Raw genomic sequence first — 21,535 nt, 5'->3', positions numbered from 1 at the left:
CTGTGTCTTATCTGGTCCTCTAGGCTCCTACGTCATGAGTTTCTATGATTCTGCAGCCTCGAAGGCTGGCCCTGGGCTTATGTGATGGGCGGCTGGCCTCGCCAGCCTGGGAGTCTGACTTGTCAGCCCCATAGGACGAGGTCGGAAGTCACCCTGCAGAAGCTGGCCCAGGGAGGACTTCTTGGCTCCCTCAGAGCAGGGTGCTGCCTCAGCGTGGGCCCCCTGGACTCCCAGGGAGCAGCGTCTCTGGGAGCCGTACCTTGGCGGCGTACAGGCCCTCCTTGTAGGAGTAGAAGTTCAGCTTGTAGTCCTTCTTTGAAGCAGACAGCACATCGATGTAATCAAGGCCCTTGAGGGTGATGCTTAGGTCTGCCTTCTCTGGTTTCGTCATTTCCACAATGACCCGGAATCTGGGCAACATGGGGGCACGGGGAGAGGGGAGAGGAGATGAGACCGTTGGCCCTCTACCCTTCCTTTTGTGGGAGTCTGTGCACCCAGGGCTCGGGTCTCTCATTTCCGCACAGACTGGGGGCTGTGTGGGTGTTACCGGCATTTACTTCTTGCAGTGAGGTACCTATCCCTATTGTCCCCATTTTTAAGACAAGGAAACAGAGGCCGAGGGAAGTGAGGTAACGTGCTCAGGCGGCTGGCCAGTAGCTGGCAGAACTGGGATTCAAACTCAAGCCTGGGCCTTCATCCTCTATGTAAAGCAGGGCGTGTACCGCACCTCTGCTCCCATCCCTGGCTCCTCCTCTCCAAGGGGAAAGGACTGGGCTGGTTGGCCTTAGGCTCCTCCAGACCTTAGGTTCAAGGACAAGCTCCCAGGGACAGTCTTCTCTGGCCAGTGGCTGAGGTGACATGGCAGAGCACTAAAACAACAAGGGCAGTGGCCATTATCTATGCGACGACAGTAATAATACTGAACGAGGAAGCACACATTTTTGTGCCACGCCTTGTTCCTAGGAGTTCACAGTTGCCACGTGGAACACACAGACTAGGAGACTCTCTGGAGAGACCAGGGGAAGGGCCAGGCTAGACAGTGGAGGCCCTCCCTCCACTTCCTGTCCCCTGCCCACCACCCTTTCCCTTGCTCGCTCACCTCTGCGGCTTGTTCAGCCAGTTGGTGATGGGCAGGAGCTCGGTGTAGGGTGTCTTACACGGCACTTCACGGTAGATATTGGCCACAGCTTTGGGGAGCTCAGACATCCCATGCAGAGCATACAGCCAGCCGGTCCCGTCCGGGAGGGGGAAGAAGAGGGTCCCCTAAGGAGAAGAAGAAATGGGATACCCTTTATCGGATCCCAGAGCGTTGTAGAGGCCCTGTGAATGAGCACGTCACTGTGGGCGAGTGGTCTGGCAGGATGATGTCGAGGGTCAGAAAGCTGTGTGCATTTGGACCCGGAATCCCACTTGAGGGAACTCGTTGAGGAAACACCTTCCCAAAGGCAAAAACCCCTGTATGTGTTTACTTACTGTACAACACCTTGGAATATGGATGAAACGCTGCAGGTTCAAGAATGATGGAGCAGGGGGCGGGGTATGCTGGACGCACAGCGACATACCATTATGATTTACTAAGCAGTCGCTAAAAATGGCTACCATGAAGTTGGCGTGACGCGGCGGAGACACACGCTCCTGCTGGTCACGCAAAGTGGAAAGACAAGGCGATGCCAATGTGGGTAGGCTGTGAACGAGGAGGCATGGCTCCGCCGGGCCTGCGGGATGCCTTTCCTTTGGGACCACGAGGACCATCTCCGTAACGTTGGTGGACAACGCAGCTAACGGTTTCTCCGCCGGTGCTGCGTGGGGCTCGTTTCAGAACAGAGCCCTGACTCCAGAGCGGCCCCTGGATGAAGACGTGGGGTGGCCAGGGGCGCTTCGAACTGGACAGTTATTCTGTGCGCTTCCCCATGGCACCATGATGAACTGCGGGCTCCCCCTGCCCCCTTGAATTTGAACATACTCTGAACTCAAGCTCCGCCTTCTGACCGCTCTCACACAGCTCCTGCCCTTCAGTGATGCCAGGGAGCCGGTGGGGTGGGGGTAGGGTCAACCTACCTGATGCTTGCGATTTTCCACATTCATCGTGCGCGGCCTGTAGGTGATCTCATAGGGCTTGTTCTGCTGATGGGCCTCCAAGGTGATGAACTCAGGCCCCTCCCAGTGCTCCCCCTCGAAGATGGGGTGCAGATTCCAGGTCTGGTTGGTGCGGTTGGACAGCAGGATGGTCTGCGTGTGCTTGGAGCGCACCTGGCAGGTGAAGTTCACCACCTGGAAGACAGCAGGAGCCTCACCCTCCAGCGGTGCCCTGCTCCCTGGGCTGCCTGTAGGGAGGGACTGCAGAGAGAAGACGGGTGCCAGCAATGCCTCCCGTCAGGAGCCCCACTTGGTCACTTCCTTTCTCTGCCACTCATTCAGTACTTATCCCCTGGGCACTGTCTATGTGCCAGCACTGTTCTCAGTGGTGGACAGACAGCAGTGAACAAAGTCCTAAGCACAGCTGTCTCAAAGAGCTTGTGGCGAGGCCGACAGTAGACAGCTGCACAGGACACAGAACATCGGGGCTAGGAATCCACGCTGTAAGGGGACTAAAGCAAGGCAGGGGTCTAGGGAGTGTGGGTCGAGGAACGGGCACGCAGCTTAAAATCGGGTGAATGATGCGTCGCAGAGAAGTCGTATTTGATGAAAGGCCACAAAGGAAGCAGTCTTGAGATAGCTGGGGGAGGAAGATGGTCCCAGCCAGAGGATACAGCTATCACAGAGGTCTTGAACTTGGACCGGTGGCAAGAAGCCAGTGTGGCAGGTGAGAGGTGAGTGGGGGGGAGACAGGGACAGGTAAGGAGCCTGTTTGCCTGCTATTGCAAGATGCCGTGGGGGAGTCTTGAGGGACACAAGTCATGATTCTGTCTGGATCCTGTGATGAGGGCGGTAGGCAGGTGGCAGCAGAGGAAGAGAGACCTCAACAGGCCAGTGTCGGGACTGGCATAGACTGGCGAGGCTGGCACTACTAACCATGGAGGTGGTGGGCCATGGGGACGGAGGTGCCAGTTGCATTTTGAGGAGCCAGTAGGATTTACTGATGTTCTGGCTCGGGTGTAATGGAAAGAGGAAAGACTCCAACATTTTTAGCTTGAGCAACTGCAAGGAAGGAACTGTCACTTAATGTGGCAGGGTGCGGACTTAGGGAGGGACCTGGAACCCAAGTTAAATGTGAGGGGCCAACCAGGTGCCAACTGGAGACCTTGAGCAGGGGGTGGGGCTTACTCATCTGGAGTTTAAAGGACAGTCAAGGTGAAGAGGGAGGCTTCAGAGCTGTCAGTCTAGCAATGTATAGACAATACTTTTTTAAGGTCAGGAAACTAGATGCTCTCCTCAGGACGTGAGTGTCTTTAGGGGGAAAAAAGAGAAGGGACCACAGGACTAACTCCTGGCTGGTGTGGTCCAACTTTACCAAAAAATCGGAAGGAGAGAAGCAAGAGCAGCCAGTGAGGCAGGAGGAGAACTAGGAGAGGGGGTGCCCTGGAGCCAGGGAGGCGGGACTGAAGCATGGTGTCAAGTCAGTCTGAGTGAGATGGGCGTCAGAACCGACCGCTGGGTTTAGCAGTGTGCGGAGCCTGCTGTTGGCATAAGGACAGTCAGAGGGACAAAGCACACCCTTATAACGTAGAGTCAGTTGGTTGTTTCCAAGGTGCAGAGGCAATTCAGTGGAGAAACAGCAGCATTTTCAAGAAGTGGTTTAGGAATAATCGGATATGCATACATAACAACACATTTTGATTCACACTTTGCATGTACAGAAATGAACTCAGACTGGAGATCTCAAAGTAACGACTTTTGTTCAATTTTAACAGATATTTCAGCAAAGGAGATATGGAGGTGGTAAATAAATATATGAAAAGATGCGCAACATCATGTGTCACTCAAGAAATGTAAATCAAAACTGCAGTGAGGTACCACTACACACCTTTGACCTCACATTAGAATGGGTGACAATTTAAAACTTGATCATACTAAGTGTTGGTGAGGATGTGGGGCAACTGGAAAACTCAGAGATTGCTGGTGGGACTGTAAAATGAAACCACAACTTTGGTAGATGGTTTAATAGTTTCTTAAAAACATGAACATTCACCTGCCACATAACCCAACCCAACCGTTCCACTTTTAGAGAAATAAAAGCATACGACCTAACAGAGGCTCCTTCCAACATGCTCAGAGCACACTGTGCGGCCCCATCTATGCCAAGTTCTTGAAATAACAAAATTAGAGCCTGGGAGATCAGGTGTCAAGCTTACCTTAAAGGAGGTTGACGCCTTAAACAATGTTGACAGGTCACATAGCCTACGGCCACTGTCAGGTCTCTGGGAACACTCTAGCTGAGGGTTAACAAAGCAATGCCATCTTCCCACCCTTTCCCCCGTCCCCAACAGAGATGGAGGAAGCTGTTAACTCCTTGCTCGCAGACTTCGTAACAGGGGATGTGATCTAGCCAGGAAGTCAGTGCTGGCTTCCTGGAAAACAGGAATGGCCAGAGGAAGAAGGGAGAAAGACTGTCCCAGCTGTGGGGCAGCATGTACAAAGGCCCCATAGCAGGAAGGGGCAGCCTGAATATGTGATCTGAGCACCGAGGACGGTCTGGATAGAGCCTGGCTGGGTTCTGGCCACTGCCCAGTACAGTCTCGGGACAGTACTTCCTAACTAACCTCTTTGACAGCAGGTAGTCCCACGCAGACTCCAGAGAGGGTGAGGCTCAGGGGATTGCCCCCCTGGATGAAACAGGGGATGTTCTTATAGATGCTCTCCTTCCCCATCTCCGTGGGGTGGTAGTTCACTTCAAAAGACACCTCTGAGCCGGCTGTGATATACCCTTCTTCTGGGGTGATGGAGAAATGAGGTTCCAGTTTTCTGGCGTCCCACTTAAACCTTTTTCAAGAGAGGACATGGCAGGCGTTTGCCACTATCCCGAGGGTGGCCTCCATCCTGCAGAGAAGGCGAGCCACCCTCCTGGAGAGCTCCCCGGGAACCTTACAGGAAGCAGACGCTGCGAGGCCAAGCAGAGGTGGGTGGGGGGCACGGGACAAGAGAAGTTCCTGTGTAAGTTGATGCGGCTCCCTCTCAGAGCTGTGCCTTGGGGAAGTGGCTGCATCTTACCTGTCACCCTGAATGCGGAAGCCCCGTAAGTCACGTGTGCGGGTCCATACGCATGAGCACGCAAACACACTCCCTGGTGCACCCTGAGCCACACGGCCAGGGAGACTGTGGCTGCCATGCCTGCACTGCCTGTGAGGGCAGATCCGAGGGGCTGGAGACGTCTCCTTGACCAACAGTCCCATCTGTACTGTGTACCGGTCCTGTTCTCTCCTTCTGGGGTCTAGCACTTGGTCCAGCAGGAGACAGAGGTGGTCAGTGAGGCCACTGCTGTTAGTACCAGGGCTGTCACAGTGACAGCCCCCCCTTGTGCCAGGTCTGTGGCCCCTGCAGATGTGCCCCAGAGGACTCTAAGACAGCCGGATGGGATGCTCGACGTGGGGATGCTAGCATTGCGTGTGCACACAGTGAATGCTAGGGAACGCTCGTCTCGGCGCCGTGCGTGCGTGTGAAACAGGCCAGCGTGAGCTTCAGCCTCTGAGAACTAGTGCTGGGGTCAAGTGAGCGAGCCACGCCAAGGCCTTCTTAGGAGAGCACCTGGCGTAGCCTGGAAGCACTGAGCATAACGCTCTCGCTCTCATTAGTTTTCAGTAACCATGGAAATCGCAACCACCCTGGCCAAGCCACCACTGTTACACGAGAGGAGTGGGGTTGCCGAGAGGAAAGGAGGAGACGGGGAAGATGGCTGCAGGTCTAGTCCATCCAGGTGGACTCCAGGGACAGACGTCTCTGCTCCAGCCTGGGGTGGACCCCTAGCTCCTACCTGGCGCCCACGTCGCCCGTGTTCAGCATGAGGATACGCCGGGTAGCTTGTGTCTGAAACACGACAGGCCCGAAGGGGAGAAGGTCCTGGTCCAGGGAGATCTCCAGGGCCTGGCAGCAGCCGTTGAGCAGGAAGAGGGGGCGCAGGAGCCCCATGCATTCCATGAACACCTCCTCGGAGAAGAGGGGGATGCGCTTCTTCGGGGCAAAGATCACTTCCACCTTCATGACCTCCTTGGGCTTCAGGCTGATGTTGTTGAAGGGCGTCAAGGTGATCACCTGCGCAGAATCACAGACAGCTAGACTTGGGGCCACACTGACAGGATGTCCGGCCGCTGGGCTGGCTCAGCCTCGGGGTCAGATCCCTGCCTGCTCTCACCCTAGGGGTGCCATTGTCTGGGAGGGCCCAGAGGCTTTGTAAGCCTCAGTTCCCTCCCCTGCACACCAGGGATGGTGTCACCGACTTGTCCTATGGTGAAGGTGGGATCATCCTTGGAAGGGTGGGAGCTAACAGGCATGGGGAAATGCTAGTCCCCTTTCCTCCTCCTTTTCTAGCCCGGGAATCTTGGGAAGCTAGCTGTCCCTTACTCTCACAGTGGGAGGGTTTTTCAGTCTTTTCTTCCGACTCCCTTAGGAAAGCGTAATTGGGAACAAGAAGCACTCAGCACTTTGGTTCTTCTCATAACTCGGTCCCTGGGCTACCTGCTGCAGACGCCCCTGCACTCGTGAGGGTGCAGATTGCCGGCCTCTGCCCCAAGCCAACGGAATCAGAAGCTCCATCGAAGAGCTGGGAGCCAGTCTTTTCAGAAGTGCCCTGGGTGACTTGTGAATCCTAACGTTTGTGAACCACTGCTCGCATTTCACTGGCCGTTTACGTCTCCTTAGTCCCGATAAAGATCCAGTCAAAGGAAATGGTACGGAGGCCAGCACTTTCTTCATCCTTGGCCTCTTTGGCTCAGAGCAGAGTGGTCTACATCGTGACAACATCAGCTTGATTCTCTTGGAACCCGCATTTCTGGGTTCATAGAACCAGGTGGCCCACCCAGGACCTGGCCCCTCGCAGGCACTAGCTCCCCACAGTTACCTTCAGGTCAACGAGTCAGCTAGCAGGCGGCTCAGTAGAGACCTTTGGCCTCAAGCATTGCGTTATTTTGGAAGACGATCTAGCGCAGAAGCAGGAACTCCAGGGCCTGACTAGCGGCTGTGTTTTGTGATGTGTGATTCGGCTGCTGTAAAGATGGGCTCTGAAATCCTGCTTGCGCTCTGATACGTCCCAAGAAATAAACACGAGAATGACCCACAGGAGCAGAACCTGCTTTCACCGCCCGCTCTGCAGAGCACTTTCCTGATTAAAAGCACACTTATTCACAAGAAATATATTTGGGGGCATTACTTTTTGGTGTTCTTCTAAGCATTTACTTTTTTTGGACAATCAAGTGGACAATAGAAGCAGGGAATGAGATAATGAGCTAAGCGGCCAAATTGGGAGAGTGATCTTAGAGATGTCTCCAACATAATGACATTGGAAGCTGGCCTTGGGGTGACAGGCCCAGGACAGGCCACTCTGGCAGCTTTAATCTGACTACTAACGAGGCAGCATTGGTGAGGCCAAACTGCCAGGGTCCCTGGCCTGCTGGAGCTGAGCATTTTCCCTTGGCATCACTGGGAAAGGACAATGACAAGGATGCTCTCCTCTTGATGGCCCAGTGGGCAAGGTGGGCCCTGAGGTGAGGTGAGGTGTCCCCTGGGTCTCTGCTTTGGTTGGCCTCTCAAAGCCAATTCTTCTGTATCCTGAAATCCCCAGATGGTCCACAGTGCCCCTGCCATACTGAACCACGCTGAGTTCTCCGAAAGCAAAAGACCCTCCGGAGCCTACACACCTTTGCCTGGAAGAATGCCCCAACCTGTCTGCCTGGGAGATGTCTCTTCCTCCTGCCAGCCCCATTAGGTCTCTTCCCACTGTGAGGCCTTCCAGGGTTCTGAGAGCCCTCCTCAGAGCCCAAGCCTGCCCCGCCTCCATCCTCTGAGCACGCCTACTCCTGATTGACATGATGACTCGGCATTTGTATGTGGGTGGGGTGGTGGTTTGCTTCTGTGGCAGTGACACCAAAAGGACATGAAGTCTCCCAGGCCCATCCCTAAGTCACAGTCACCTTCATATCCCCAGCACTTGCACATAGTGAGTAAATGGAGTCAAACACAGCCTCCTGGCTCCTGGAGTGGAGCACATCCAGTTCAGTGTCCAAAGGCTACCTGGCACTGGTGACTAAGATAGGCAATAGGGAGCCAGCACTGCAGCCAGCATCCCCACCCAGGGAACTTGGCGGGTTGGATTTGGTGGAGTGTCAAGTGGGGCAGGCTCGCTGGCCATGCGGATTGGAAACCTTCATTCCATTTGGACCAGCAAGTCCACGTCCATGCATTTGTCTTGAGCAGAGTCACGGAGACACCCCAAAGCTCAGAGATATGGAGAGTCCACCGCTGCTTGTATCATTGAAAAAAAAAATCCTCAACATCCCTGAAATACAGAACTGGTCCAGCTGTGTAATGGAGTGATAAATAGGGCATTTAATGGTGTGGAGAAGGTTTAGGAAATGATGCAAGATTACAAAAGCAGTGCTCAAAACAATACAGACATTAAAATGTTATTGTTGTATAAAAGAATGCCTGAGAAAAATATCGGACCGTGTACCGTGTAAGACATGACAAAAGAATAATAATTTATAAATTATCAAGGGTTCATGAGGGAGGGGGAAGCGGGGAGGGAGGGGGAAAAGAGAAGCTGATACCAAGGGTTCAAGTAGAAAGCAGATGTTTTGAGAATGATGATGGCAACAAATGCACAAATGCGCTTGACACAATGGATGGATGTATGGATTGTGATAAGAGTTGTATGAGCTCCCAATAAAAGGATAAAAAAGTATATATTGGTAAGGTAGGCCCCAAATGTGATGGTGGTTATCCTGGGTATGTGACCAAGGGCAGATTTTATATATATTGACGATTTCCTGTATTTTCTCAACTTTCTACTATGAGCATATCAGGTCTACTGAATCCCACCCAATCAAGGTCTCCTTCGTTACCTTCTAGAAGCAGATGCTCTCTCTAAGCCTCAGGTTCCTTGGATACAAAGTAAGATTCCTGTCTGTGTGACGATGAACATGGCAGCTGGTGGAAAACTCTTAGAATGATCTGCCCACTGCCGGTGCTCCCGGGAGTGTGAGCGGCTCGCCCTGCCACCCTCTCACGGGGCGGCAGGCAGGGTACTCACCTTGGGCTCCTGGAGTTCTAGAGACAAGTACAGGGCTGACAGGTTAAATGTAAGCTGGGCATGACTGTTGTTCATGATGGACACCATCTTTTTCACGACCTGCCCGGGCAGGACAGCTCCTAACTTCACAATCCTACTGGCTGGATCCAGGACTAAAATCTGTGCGATAGAAAAAAAAAAACAGGGAAGAAGTCAATCGTCCACGAGAAAGAGAGACAGATGGTATGATGCATCTACCCTGGTGAACAAGGGAGGCGCCACCTCTGCATCTCAGGCCCACGCCCACTCCTGGGGGGCCTGTGTGGGTCAGAGTAGAACTGCGTCTCGGGAAGGCGCCTGCCAGGCTCGTCTGCTCTTTTCCTAGTGGATGGGCAGTCACTCACTCAGCAGACGCTCATATGCATAAAGTATCCACGAGATAACTGGTCACGCAATGAAATCAGTCCAACGAGGCTCCAGAAGGAAGAGCCCTGGGTCCCTTGAAAGCACCCTGCGGAGGTCCTCAGAGGAAAGCTCCCTGAAGAAGCCCACTTTACAGGATTTGCCAAAGTAAAGGGAGGGGCGAGCCACTTTAAGAGTCAGGGTGACTCAGGTGGGGGACCCCTCCCAGGGAGAAGAACAATCCATAACAAGACTCTAAGCTGGAGGGAGTGGCTACCAGGGGGAAATGAGAGAAGACGAGGTTTGGAGAGGTGGAAGGTGGCCAGGTCTCAGAAGGTCTTGTAGGCCACTGAGGATGAGGGGGGCGGGCTTTATTCTGGGGGCAATGGGAAGCCAGGGAGGCGGAGGGACCCAATCAAATGTGTATTTTGTGAGCGTGCTCTGGCTTGCTCCCCTGTGGAGAATGGAGAGGACGAGGCCGTGAGGCGATGACTAGCCAGGACTGATTTGGACTAGAATGGGGGCAGGAGGTCGGAGAACAACATACACACGTTGAAGGCACTGACTTAAATGTTGGCCTGGATCAGAACAAGATCAGGGTGGTACTGACCCGCAAGGAGAGGGTCCCACAGGTCACTGAACTGGACCCCTCCCCGCCAACTGGCTTTAGCTTGAACTCCAATTCACAGGTTCCATTTGGTCTGCAGAAAGCCAGAACAGCCCCCATCCCCCCACCAGCCTGTGAGCGGGTGAGCATTCCCCAGTCTCCCCACAGCACCCAACACTAGTGAGTGCCGAATGAATGAACAAATGCAGGCTACCAGCAAAGAGCTTGTCTCTGACCTGGATCCACACACCCCTGTTGCTCTACCATCTCCCACGTGTTCCTGTGCTTTGCGAAGGAACAAGGCTGCAAGAATGCCCTCTCCCGTTTCTTTTTCTTCTCTTGGCTCTTGAAATGTTTCATTCATTCTGGAGTGTCTTGGAAGGTTTTCAGCGCTCTCCAGATCCCTGGCCCCTCCGTCCAGAGTTCAGACGCAGGCACCCTCCCCAGCGAGGATGCCTTGGCCCTGTGTGCCCCAGCCTCTGGGAACCAAGGAGCAGCAGCAGGGCTGGTCCGCCAGCCCCTCTTGACCAGGGGGCTCCTGGTGAGAAGAACAACCCAGGTCAAACACGAGCCTGGCGGTTGCTGCGCCGTGGGAAACGTGACTCCATGGCGTGTCAAGAAAAGCTGTCCTAAATCCCAAACTTGCTTAACACAAAGTAGGCCCTAATGTCCAGGCTGCTGGCCTCAGCTTCCTCTAGGACAAGAATCTTTCCCGGCGCCTGTGATGTCTGCCCTGGGATAAAGTTCCTGGCTCACCGGAAACTTACTTGACTCCCCATGGGCCTGGCTGGGCTCCAGGAGAGCCACCTTGGAGTGGACCTGCCGAAGGAGAAGTGGGGCGGGATGTCCCTCAGGATCCCTTACCTTCATTTCCGTGCCTTTCCCTTTAATTTCAACGGTCTGTTGAGAGAGCCCATTTATTTCAAAGCGGACGAACTCGCGATAGCTGATACTCTCTCGGGGGTAGAAGGTGATGGGGACCATCAGCGTCTTTCCTGGCTTTATCACCTCCGCGCGGAAGTTCACCTCGAGGTGGGCGGTGTTGGTGTACAGGCAGTCTATGCTGCGGAAAACCCAGAGGAGGGGCCATGGGTGCTGAGGAACTGACCGCTGCCCCTCGCCTCTGTGCCAGGACTAGGGACTGTCTGCAGTGCAGTAAACAAAGCAGTCACTCAACAACGTCCCCTAAAGGTGAGCCCTTGCTCTAGCTATAGGAGCCCTGGCGATGGAGTGGTTACCGGTATTCGGCTGATCCGTAAGGTTGGCAGTTCAAAACTTCCAGCCGCTCTGAGGGAGCAAGACGGGCTTTCGACTCCCGTAAACATTTAGAGTCTTGGAAACCCACAGGGAGTGTTCCATCTTGTCTTAAAAGGTCTCTACGAGTCGGCATCGACTTGATGGCAGGGAGTTTGGTTTGGTTTGGTTGTTAAGATGATACATTATCAACTTGAAAAAACTCAAAACCTCCTGCAACTGAGTCGATGGTGACTCCACATCCCTCGAGGGCAGACGAGAGCTGCTCCTGCAGCTTCGGAGGTTGCAGACCTTTAGGGGAGCAGAAAGCCTCATTTTCCTCCAGTGGCACAGCTGGTGTGTTTGAACTGCTTGATTTGGGGTTAGCAGCCCAATGCTGTAGCCCACTATCCCCGAGAGTTCCTCACTCAACCAGAAGGGATGATGTCCACCCCTCTCCGTCTGTGGGCAGGGCAGCATCGAGACCTCTCCACTGCAACCTCTCCAGCTGCTGGAGGTTTTTAGAGAAGGAGGCGGCTAGCTAGGCCACTGAGGAGACCCCGATGCCTGGAAGCAAAACTTAGATGAAATTAAATCATGCAAGAGTATAAGTACTTGAGAATGTACGAGTTCAAAATAATGACAACAACAACAATAGTAGTTAACCATGAAGGGCCCTTTCTGGTGTCCCCGGCACTGTCGTAAGTCCTTTCTGGAGAGGAACCAATTGAATTTTCAACGTTTGTGCCAAACCAAATCCACCACCATGGAGCCAGTTAAGACCCATGTGGTTGCGGCTAGGTTCCATGAGCCGGCTCTGACTTGTAGTGACCAGATGCACTGTTGTACAACAGAATGAGACACTGCCTCGTGCTGGGCCCTCTTCGCAAGTGGCTTATGTCTGAGCCCATTGTTGCAGCCACTGTGTCCCTCCATCTTGTTGCGGGTCTCCCTCTCTTTTCTTCTGACTCTCTCCTCACAGTGACTTTTATAGAGTTTCTGATGCGGTAAATCTTTACGGAAGCGGACAACCTCACCTTTCCCCAAGGAATGGCTGGTGGGTTTGAACCGCCGACATTAGCGGTTAGCAGCCCCACACCTAAGCCACAGTATGACCCAGATCCTTACTAGCCTGTGTCGGAGGGTCTCATTCGCCCCCACTCCAGACAAGGTGGCCGAAGCACAGGCAAATTTAAAATCAGTTCCCAAGATCACTAGCTAGGGAAGAGCTGGGATCTGCACCTAGGAGACACATGGCTAATTAAAGTTTAATTAATTAAAACAAAAAAACCCATAAGACCTAAGCCAGCTCTTCTGTTGCACTCGCCACATTTAAAGTGCTTCCCTGGCGTGGACGTGTAGCTGCAGACCACCAGGTGGGATGGTGGGGATACAGATCGAGAGGGCTCAGAGTAGACTCAGGTCCCTGGGCAGTCAGGTCTGGACGAGGCCTCGACACCTGTCCTGGGACGGTCCCTCCGGGGAAGGTGCCGACGGGTGAGTCTGCATCAAAGGCTGGGGCTCAGGATGGGTCTGCCGAGGACTCTGTGGTCATTCTCCTGGGAAGTCTCCACAGAGGGAAGTATGTGGAAGCCACTGGGCACTGCCCTTGCTACTTCAGCAAGAGGATTTTTTTTTTTCTTTAGCAGCACAGCCGCAGGCCATTACCCTTGGGAAAAGGGGGCTTCAGACAGATGCCCCCTTATCTCCCACCATCCTCCTCCTCCGATCTTTGCAGGACACCCCAGCAGCTGTGGGCTCCCCTGGAGCCTGCTTACCTCATGGACGTTTCCTCCTTGTTGGTGACAGACAGCACCTGCTTGTAGGGGGGCATCCCTGCCTGGTAGATGAAGCAGGTCCCAAAGTTGTAGCTGGTGAAGGAGAAGTGCACGGCGGGGCTCACGGAGCAGCCTGCGATGCTGCAGGTGAACGTGGGGCCGTGGCTGATCTGTGGGGAGGGGGTGGTGTGGTTAGGGGGAGTGGAAGAAAGGGCACGAAGATCCCCGGTAAGGAGGGAGGCAGCGGGCGCTCTGGATGCTCTGCGTCCAGGGGCTCCATCCTCCAGAGGCCTGAGAGCAGGCCAGCAGCCCTGTCTACTTCAGAGAAGCCAGGGGGCAACTCTGCACTCAGATCCCTCCTTGGCTCGGGCTTCACACCAGCAGCATTGGTTCAACTGGAAGGCTGATGGGGAGGGGGAGCCAGGCACTGCTAGTTACCACCCAACATCCACTCTCCAAGGGCTCCTTACTAACAGCACTGATTGGCTGCCAACGTGCCATTCTCACCTGCAGCCAGGTGTGGCCATGGGCCACAATACCGGCTAGGTACTCACTGGGTACCTCAACTATGCATGAGATTTTTTTGTACCAGGGAGAATGTGACAGCCCCACTACCAGCAACCACCAGGAGCTCCTGGTTGAGCTCAGGAGCCATGGGGCATCCAGAACCAGTCGCTCAAGATGGAATGCCCTCAATGCTTTCAGGGTCTGAACAATGCTCAGTGGCCTCACCTTGATTTGGAGTTCCAGATCTTTCAGGACACACTTCTTAGCTGCTTGGAACGACAGGAGGGCGTGCACACACTGCCCTACTTCCACAGAGCCATCGGTAGGTGAGAATTCCAAGTACTGTAGTAAGGCCTTGGGTCCAGACAGCTCAGCCTGAAAGCTGAAGTTGAACTTCCCAGTGTTGATAAGGCTGAATTCACATTGGACACATTCATTCAGCTCCACCTGGGGGGGGGGGGACAGAGAATAGAGTAATATGTTGTGTGTTCCATGCTCTGGGGTTGGGATATGGGACATGCTATGGGTTGAATTGTGTTCCCCAGAAAGTTACGTTGAAGTCCTAAGCCAGGAACCCATGAATGTCACCTAGTTTGGAACTAGTTCCCTTTTTTATATGATTATCAGGTCATACCAGAGTAGAGTAGGTCCTAAACCTAATCACTGCTGAGACGTGTCTTCTGAAAGAGCAGAACAGACAGAGAGAGGCACCTGGGGGAAGAGGCGGCACGTGGGGACCTGTCTACAACACAGGAACACCAAGGATGATGCGCAGGCCCCAGAAACCCAGAGAGCAACCCACAGGGAGACCCCACGTGGGGGAGACCCTGCCATGGGTTTTCAGTCTCCAGTTTTAGAAAACGTTTATGTTTTCTTTTTCATTTCATTTTATTTTTTGGCAGCATTTAAAAAATCATTTTATTGGGGCTCATACAACTTTTATCACCATACATACGTCAACTGTGTAAAGCACACTTATACATATGTTGCCCTCATCATTCTCAAAACACTTGCTTTCCGCTTGGGCTCCTGGAATCAGCTCATTTCCACCCCCCCTCCCTTCCCGCTCCCCCTTCCTTCATGAACCCTTGAAAATTTATAAATTATTATTTTTTCATATCTTACACTGCCCAATGTTCTCCCTTCACCCACTTTTCTGTTGTCCATCCCCCAGGGAGGAGGCCATATGTAGATCCTTGTAATCAGTTCCCCCTTTTTACACCCCATTCTCTCCTTCCTCCCGGTATCACCACTCTCACCACTGGTCCTGAGGAGTTCATCTGTTCTGCATTCCCTGTGTTTCCACTTCCTATCTGCACGACTGTACTTCCACAGGTCTAACCAGGTTTGTAAGGTATAACTGGGATCATGATAGTGGGGGGAGGGATGGAGGAAGTGTTTAAGAACTAGAGGAAAGTTGTATGTTTCATCGATGCTACACTGCACCCCGACTGGCCTGTCTCCTCCCCACTACCTCTCTTCAAGGGATATCCAGTTGTTTACAGATGGCCATTGGGTTCCCATCCCGTACTCCCCCTCATTCACAATGATATGAGTTTTTGTTCTTTGATGCTTGATACCTGTACCTTTGACCCCTTGTGATCATACAGGCTGGTGTGCTTCTTCCATGTGGGCTTTGTTGCTTCTGGGCTAGATGGCTGCTTGTTTACCTTTAAACCTTTAAGACCCCAGACGCTATATCTCTTGATAGCCAGGCACCATCAGCCTTCTTCACCCACTTACTTATGCACACATTTGTCTTCAGTGTTTATGTGGGGAAGGTGAGCACAATGATGGGTTTTGTTCTTCGGTGTCTGCTACCTGATCCCTTCAACACCTCGTGGTCACACAGGCTGGTATGCTTCTTCCCTGTGGACTTTGTTGCTTCTGAGCTAGATGACCGCTTATTTATCTTCAAACCTTTAAGACCCCAGACACAATGTCTTTTGATAGCCGGGCACCATCAGCTTTCTTCACTACATTTGCTTATGTACATGTTTGTCTTCAGTGATCGTGTCGGGAAGGTGGCTATCAGGGAATGACCATTTAGTTGAGCAAAATGTTCTTGTATTGAGGGAGTACGTGAGTGGAGGCCCAATGTTCACCTGTTATCCTACTACTAAACCTATAAATATGTGCACATGGATCTATTTCCCCCCATAACCATAAATATGTTTACATATGTACATGCCTGTATTTGGGCCTCTATGTATGCCCTTTGCCTGCTACTTCTTTCCTCTATTTCCTTTTGCTTTCTTCTTGTCACACTACCATGCTCAGACTTCATTTGGGTTTCAATAATTCATCTTGGTTACATTGCCCTTGATCACTCCCTACCAGTCCTCCCACCCCCTCCTTGCCACTGGTTTTGAATCACCCATTGTTCCCTTGTCCCTGGGTTGGTTAACACCTCTTCCCTTCTCCCACCTTCCACCCTCCCATGTCCTCCCCCCCTACTGTTGGTCCCCTTGTTGTCTTCTCCACATTGTTTATCTAGCCTATCTTATCTAGATAGACCTGCAGAGATAATAATATGCACATAAAATTACGAATGGCCTCGGACAGCACCAAACAAAGTGGTACATAAAAACAGGGCAACAACGGCCACAACAACAACAAACTAACGAACAAAAAAGCCACTGACATACAGAATCTAAAAGAAGGAAAAGAGAAAGAAAGAAAGAAAAGCCTGTTACTAGCTCGAGGTCTGTCTGTGGTTTATGTTGGCATTTTTGCATTATATCAGCTGTGGGTTCCTAAGATGTAATATGTTGGGGGGGCGTCTTTTGGGAAATAAGGGTCACAGGTGTTGAGAGCTGAGCATCTTTAGCTTAATGCAAACAGACATTCCAGCCAGAGCTACTAAGTGGAGAGGGGGCCCCAGATTAAAAAAGTCACTTCAGTCTTAAGATGCTCTTGGTGATCAGACATCACCTCTCTGTCCCTCCTCCCATGCACATGGAGCTTGCTCCCGAGTCTCCTTGGCACTGGAAACAGAATGACAGAGAGACAGGGCTCTCTCGGCTCTCTCACATCTTTACCTCATAAAAGTTGACGACGCTGGTCAGGCTGGGGGTAAGGAGAGTGACCAAGCCAGTCCTGTCCTTGCACTTGATCTCCGCATTCATAGTGTAGCCTTCAGCCTTGACGTTCAAGGTCAGAGGCTGGGCTTTCCTTTTCACGTTGCAGATCAAGTTAAAGTTCACTTCGCCCTCCTGCTTAGGTGTGAAGAAAATATCAATAGACAGCCTGGTGAGAGAAAAAGACAGAAGGTTAACGGAGCCAAACGGCTCAAAGCTGCTCAGGCAGAGAGACCCAAGGGACCAGCGGAGGCCCTCTGAAGAAGAAGCATTATCACCCCAAATTATGATAGATGCCTGAGAGTTACTGGGCAAGGCTACACACTGCTCCACGCATTCACAACTACAGTAAGTAGCAAGGAGAGAATACCAACCCAAGAGAAAATGTTAGGGACAGGGGCTTAGCATCCTCAGGGCTAAGCACAATTCATCAGGGACAGGAACGAGAGGGCCGCAGGAGGGCTGAGGTGGGAACTACCCCTGTCTGAATTTGAGAGAAGAGAATTTAGAACGGGGCGGGGGGGGGGGGTGTCTCTCAAGGAAACAGTGTCCTCACTGGCAGGCCTGGGGCACCTGCCATGTGGGGAAGGAGCCACCCTGGGGAGTGATTTCCTTTTTTACCTGGACAGTGGGGAAACCCAGCCTTCCATGGGAGACACCAACAGACTGTTACTGAAGCCTTCCGAATACCGGGAGTTGTCCTGGAAGGCAAAGCTGAAGGCCTGCTCCTCCCTGTTGATGACCTGCACGGTTTCCCGGGCCTCTCTGCCTGCAGGAGACACCAGCCGTCAGCGAGTGCTCTCCCCGCAACCTGGAGTGTCCTGGCAGCGGCAGCAGCAGCTGCTCCACAGGCAAGAGCACGCCCTTGTGGAAAAGATTCCCCACTTTTTTGGTCTCTCTTTTTCCAACCTCAGACTTTGATGGCCTCTCTGTCTTGTTCCTCTGGCTTACAAGGGACGTCACATCTTCCTCTTAGAACTTGACCCCATCAACTGCCTGCTCTTGTCGGGTCGGTCCCCAGCCCTGCCTCAACAATCCTGGCACCTGCTGCTCCCTTGCTCCTTAGGATTCAGGACCGGTAAAGCCCTCTGGCTTTTGTTCATGCCTGAGGGCTTCAACCTTCCTGGTAGCCCCCTGACTCTGCCCAACCCCCTGAAAACATTCCCAGCATCGAGCTCCTTTGCCTTAGGCCTTCAGCAGACCTTGAGTTTCCTACCAGATCCCTAATCCAACACCTCACCTCTCCCTGACTGTTTCAGGCCCTTGCTTGTTTCCCTTGGCTGTTGTAGGGCCCTTGCTAGTATTTTCTCACATAAACTTTAGAATCATGTCATCTACTTCCCACAAAATCTTCTTGGGGTTAGGGTTACCTGATTTAAAAAATAATGAAGATAATTTGTCTTGAAGCATAAGCATATCCCCAATATTGGATAGTTCAGATGTACGCTAAAAATTGCTTGTTTATCTGCCTTATACGGGATTCGGTACCCTAGCTGGGGTTCTCGTTGAACCCTGGTTAAATTGACCTTTAGCTCTGGGAGAATTGACAAATGTTCAGATCTTCTTTGGAGCGTTTTAAGAGGACCGTCAAGTGTTCGTCACCGGGCCTAGCCTTGGCTGCCTTTTCAGGTGCTTGCAAGGGCAGTCCGAGAGGAACCAGTATCACCAGGACTACGACTGTCGTGGACATGCAAATATGATTTGGGAGAATGCTGACCCCGCAAGAACACCTCTTGAGGGTTCTTCCTGTTTTGGCAGCCACTGGGGGTAGGGCTTGTAAAGAGCACTAAGGCGCCTCAATGACTAGGCTACCCGAATGCTTTCTCAGCAAAGTGGGCTGGGCTAACTGCTAGGTTTCATTTCACTGGGAGACGTACGCGGTGCTCAATTGCTGGACCCAATGAAAGACAGCGGACTGTCGGCCTGGGGCGCGGGGTGGGGAGAAGGTGACTTCCACTGGAGGAGAGAAAGTCGAGCATGAACATGTCTTACCCCGTGCAATGTGAAAGCTCTTCCCCGACTCCCCACACCATCTTTAGCAAGACTTTTTTTTTTTTTTTAAATCACAAATGCTACTGGATTCTGATCCAGCTCAACAGAGTCAAGGTACCTCATGGAGTTGTCAAAGCTGGGAATAATCTCTGCTTATCTACAAATCAGTCACCTCCTGACCTTCATTTCTATCTGGCCACTGGACTCCTCCGCTTTGCTGTCTCACCATCCCTGTGGTTATGTTACAGCCTTTCTCTACGAACCAGGGATTGTTTGCATCCACAGCGCCGCTTTTCCTTATGAATCTGCACATCTTAGCCATTTTTCTACTCCTCCCTTCTTTGGCTTTATACTTGCCAAGTTCTATAGATTTTACCTCTATAATGCTCCTAGCATCAGTCCCTTCCTCCACGTCTTCCTTCTCTCCCTCCTACACAGGATCTTGGGGCTCCCCTCCTAGAATGCTCTGCTGCCTTCTAATTTGCCTCCCATCTGGAGCAGAGACTTTTAGGGCTCACCCCTATTTGGTTTTCCTCTCCTTGCTTGTCAGTAAGTCCACAGGAGGAGTACACTCACTTCCTCCTTGCAGTGAGGTAGGTCTAGGGGGTTGTTTTGTCTAATAGACTAGCGTCCGTTCCAGGCTGAGGAGTGTCATTGCCGATGTGAGACTCTTCAGCGTGAGTCACTCCTCTGTGGGGGTGACTGGTGAGGTTACATGTGGCAGGGAGGCACGGTAACTTTAAGTAGAACCCAACAGGGCAGCCTTACCGATGAGTAGACAACTTAAGTTGAGGTGCGACTTGTCCAGAGAGATCAGAGGGTCAGTGGTTTTGCCCACTAGCAGGAAAGGGACTTTGATTTTATGTTCGGGGATTAAGAAAGTCCAGAATGATTCTGTGATGTCAAGATGGAGAGGTGTGAACTGGAACACAACCTAAGGAGACAATTTGGAGAGCATGGGAAGAGGCCCTTCGGTTGGCTTACCCCACATGCCCGTAGAGCTCTGCCGGCCCTGGGGCCATTGTGGCCGTTACTAGTCATCTCTACCTTCTATGTATGATGGCTGTAAGGGCATGTAGGTTTGGCGGCACCAGCAATAGCAATGTCTGTTTGCCCTGCCCACCTCTGCTGCCTTGCATGCCATGTGTCTGGATGGCATGGTTGTGCCAGAGCTACTTTGTTCAGGGGAGTCGATATACAGCTCAAAGAAGGGAAATCCATGTTCTTGGCCCAACCTGGCATACAGCCCTCAGGATCAATGGGGCCACCTCGGTTTCCAAGTCAGAAAGTTACAACAAGAAGTGAACCAAGGGTCTCCTGGGGTCGAATTAGGCCATGGCATGCCATAAGCCGTTTGTTCAGTGCAAACTACCAAGGAACCACTTCCCCTCGCAAAATAAAGTAAAATAACAGAAGAGAAAACATAGCATGACATGCTATGAAGCCAGCAGAGAAAGAATGGAGATCAGTGGTTCTCAACCTTCCTCATGCCGCGCTCCTTTAATATAGTCCCTCATGTGGTGGGAACCCCCCAACCATAAAATTATTTTCGTTGCTACTTCATCACTGTCATTTTGCTCCTGTGATGAACCGTCATGTAAATAGCTGCTAGGCAGGATGTATTTTTATTGTGACAAATGGAACATCGTGATGAATCACAAAAACAATATGTCATTACATACTGTGGAATATTTATTTCTAGTGACAAATCAATGAAATTTGTCTTGAAGCATGGTGTAGCATGGGTAACAGTCTTCATGCCGGGTACTCGTATGTGGGCGTATCTACATGTGGGTGGACCCGCCTGGAGATGGATAGAGGAGTGGTGTCTCAGTTCCTAAGACCATGGGAAATATGTGTTTTCCGATGGTCTTAGGTGACCCCTGTGAAAAGGTTGTTTGACCCCCAGAGGGGTCATGACCCACAGGTTGAGAACCACTGGAATAGACGCTGGACACAACGTAGAAAGACAGAGAAAGAAAGTGAACCCCATCCAAACTACCCCACGCCTTTTCTTTGAGCTAATTTGCTTGAGTCTCTTTGCAACTAACCAGGCCTGCGTGGACTCTCAGTGGCATCTGGCCAGAAATGAACACAACAGGTTTAAACGCAAACGCGCGGTCAATTTCGGTGCCAGGGGGATGATATAGGCCAAGGGATCTGGAGATCCTTGTCACCTCAACGATGCTACTGTCACCCAAGATGACCAGAATGACCCTGGCTGAATTCTGAAACTTGCCTCACCCCAAATCAGGGAGTATCTCTGATACATTTCTGTGTGTGTGTGTGTGTGTGTGTGTATCCAAACAGGAGTGCGTCTGCAGTGTACCCAGCCCCAGCATCCTGTCATGCTTAACTGATGGTCTGCATACTGGGGATATAAAGTGATCTCAAGCAAGTGCAGAACCACACATACGTTGTGTTTGGTTTGGAAAGTAGTGAAGCATGGAATTGGCTACTGAGGTGTAAACATGGGGAGAGTCACATGGCGATCTGTGTGATTTGGTTTCTCCTGGACCATTTTCGAGAGCTGGTGGCCTGGCCTGAGAGTCCGCACGGTGGAAATCTGCAGGGGAGTGCTGTGGCCAGTGGTGCCCAGCCTTCCCTGTCCCTGACCCTCTGACCTGCTTCATTCACTCGTGTGACCTTCCTGAAGCCATCTGGATATAGTTACTGTTTCACGGAGAAGTCAAGGCTCTCTCTAGAACTGACTGGGCCTGGGGACCACAGATCTGTTGGGCCTTCTCTTTAAGCCTGCCACCCTTTGCCCAGTATCACC

The 21,535-nt window shown here is 52.1% G+C and overlaps 1 protein-coding gene across 1 annotated transcript in view; it reads right to left on the bottom strand.

Annotated features, from left to right (window-relative positions):
• HYDIN (HYDIN axonemal central pair apparatus protein) overlaps positions 1-21,535 on the bottom strand; it is a 285,134-nt gene that overhangs the window by 4,507 nt on the left and 259,092 nt on the right. The window contains exons 71-82 of the mRNA XM_075536735.1: positions 19,525-19,690; positions 17,386-17,533; positions 16,726-16,933; positions 13,910-14,131; positions 13,178-13,347; positions 11,031-11,229; positions 9,179-9,337; positions 5,909-6,186; positions 4,701-4,920; positions 2,059-2,271; positions 1,100-1,263; positions 260-410 (exon numbers count right to left, since the gene is read on the bottom strand). Coding sequence (XP_075392850.1) covers positions 260-410; positions 1,100-1,263; positions 2,059-2,271; positions 4,701-4,920; positions 5,909-6,186; positions 9,179-9,337; positions 11,031-11,229; positions 13,178-13,347; positions 13,910-14,131; positions 16,726-16,933; positions 17,386-17,533; positions 19,525-19,690 — 2,298 coding nt within the window. The remainder of the gene's footprint in view (positions 1-259; positions 411-1,099; positions 1,264-2,058; positions 2,272-4,700; positions 4,921-5,908; positions 6,187-9,178; positions 9,338-11,030; positions 11,230-13,177; positions 13,348-13,909; positions 14,132-16,725; positions 16,934-17,385; positions 17,534-19,524; positions 19,691-21,535) is intronic.

The sequence above is a fragment of the Tenrec ecaudatus genome, chromosome 18 (genome assembly GCF_050624435.1).
Source record: "Tenrec ecaudatus isolate mTenEca1 chromosome 18, mTenEca1.hap1, whole genome shotgun sequence".
In the NCBI taxonomy this organism is placed as follows: Eukaryota; Metazoa; Chordata; class Mammalia; order Afrosoricida; family Tenrecidae; genus Tenrec; species Tenrec ecaudatus.
This window is presented reverse-complemented; position numbering and strand designations above follow the sequence as displayed.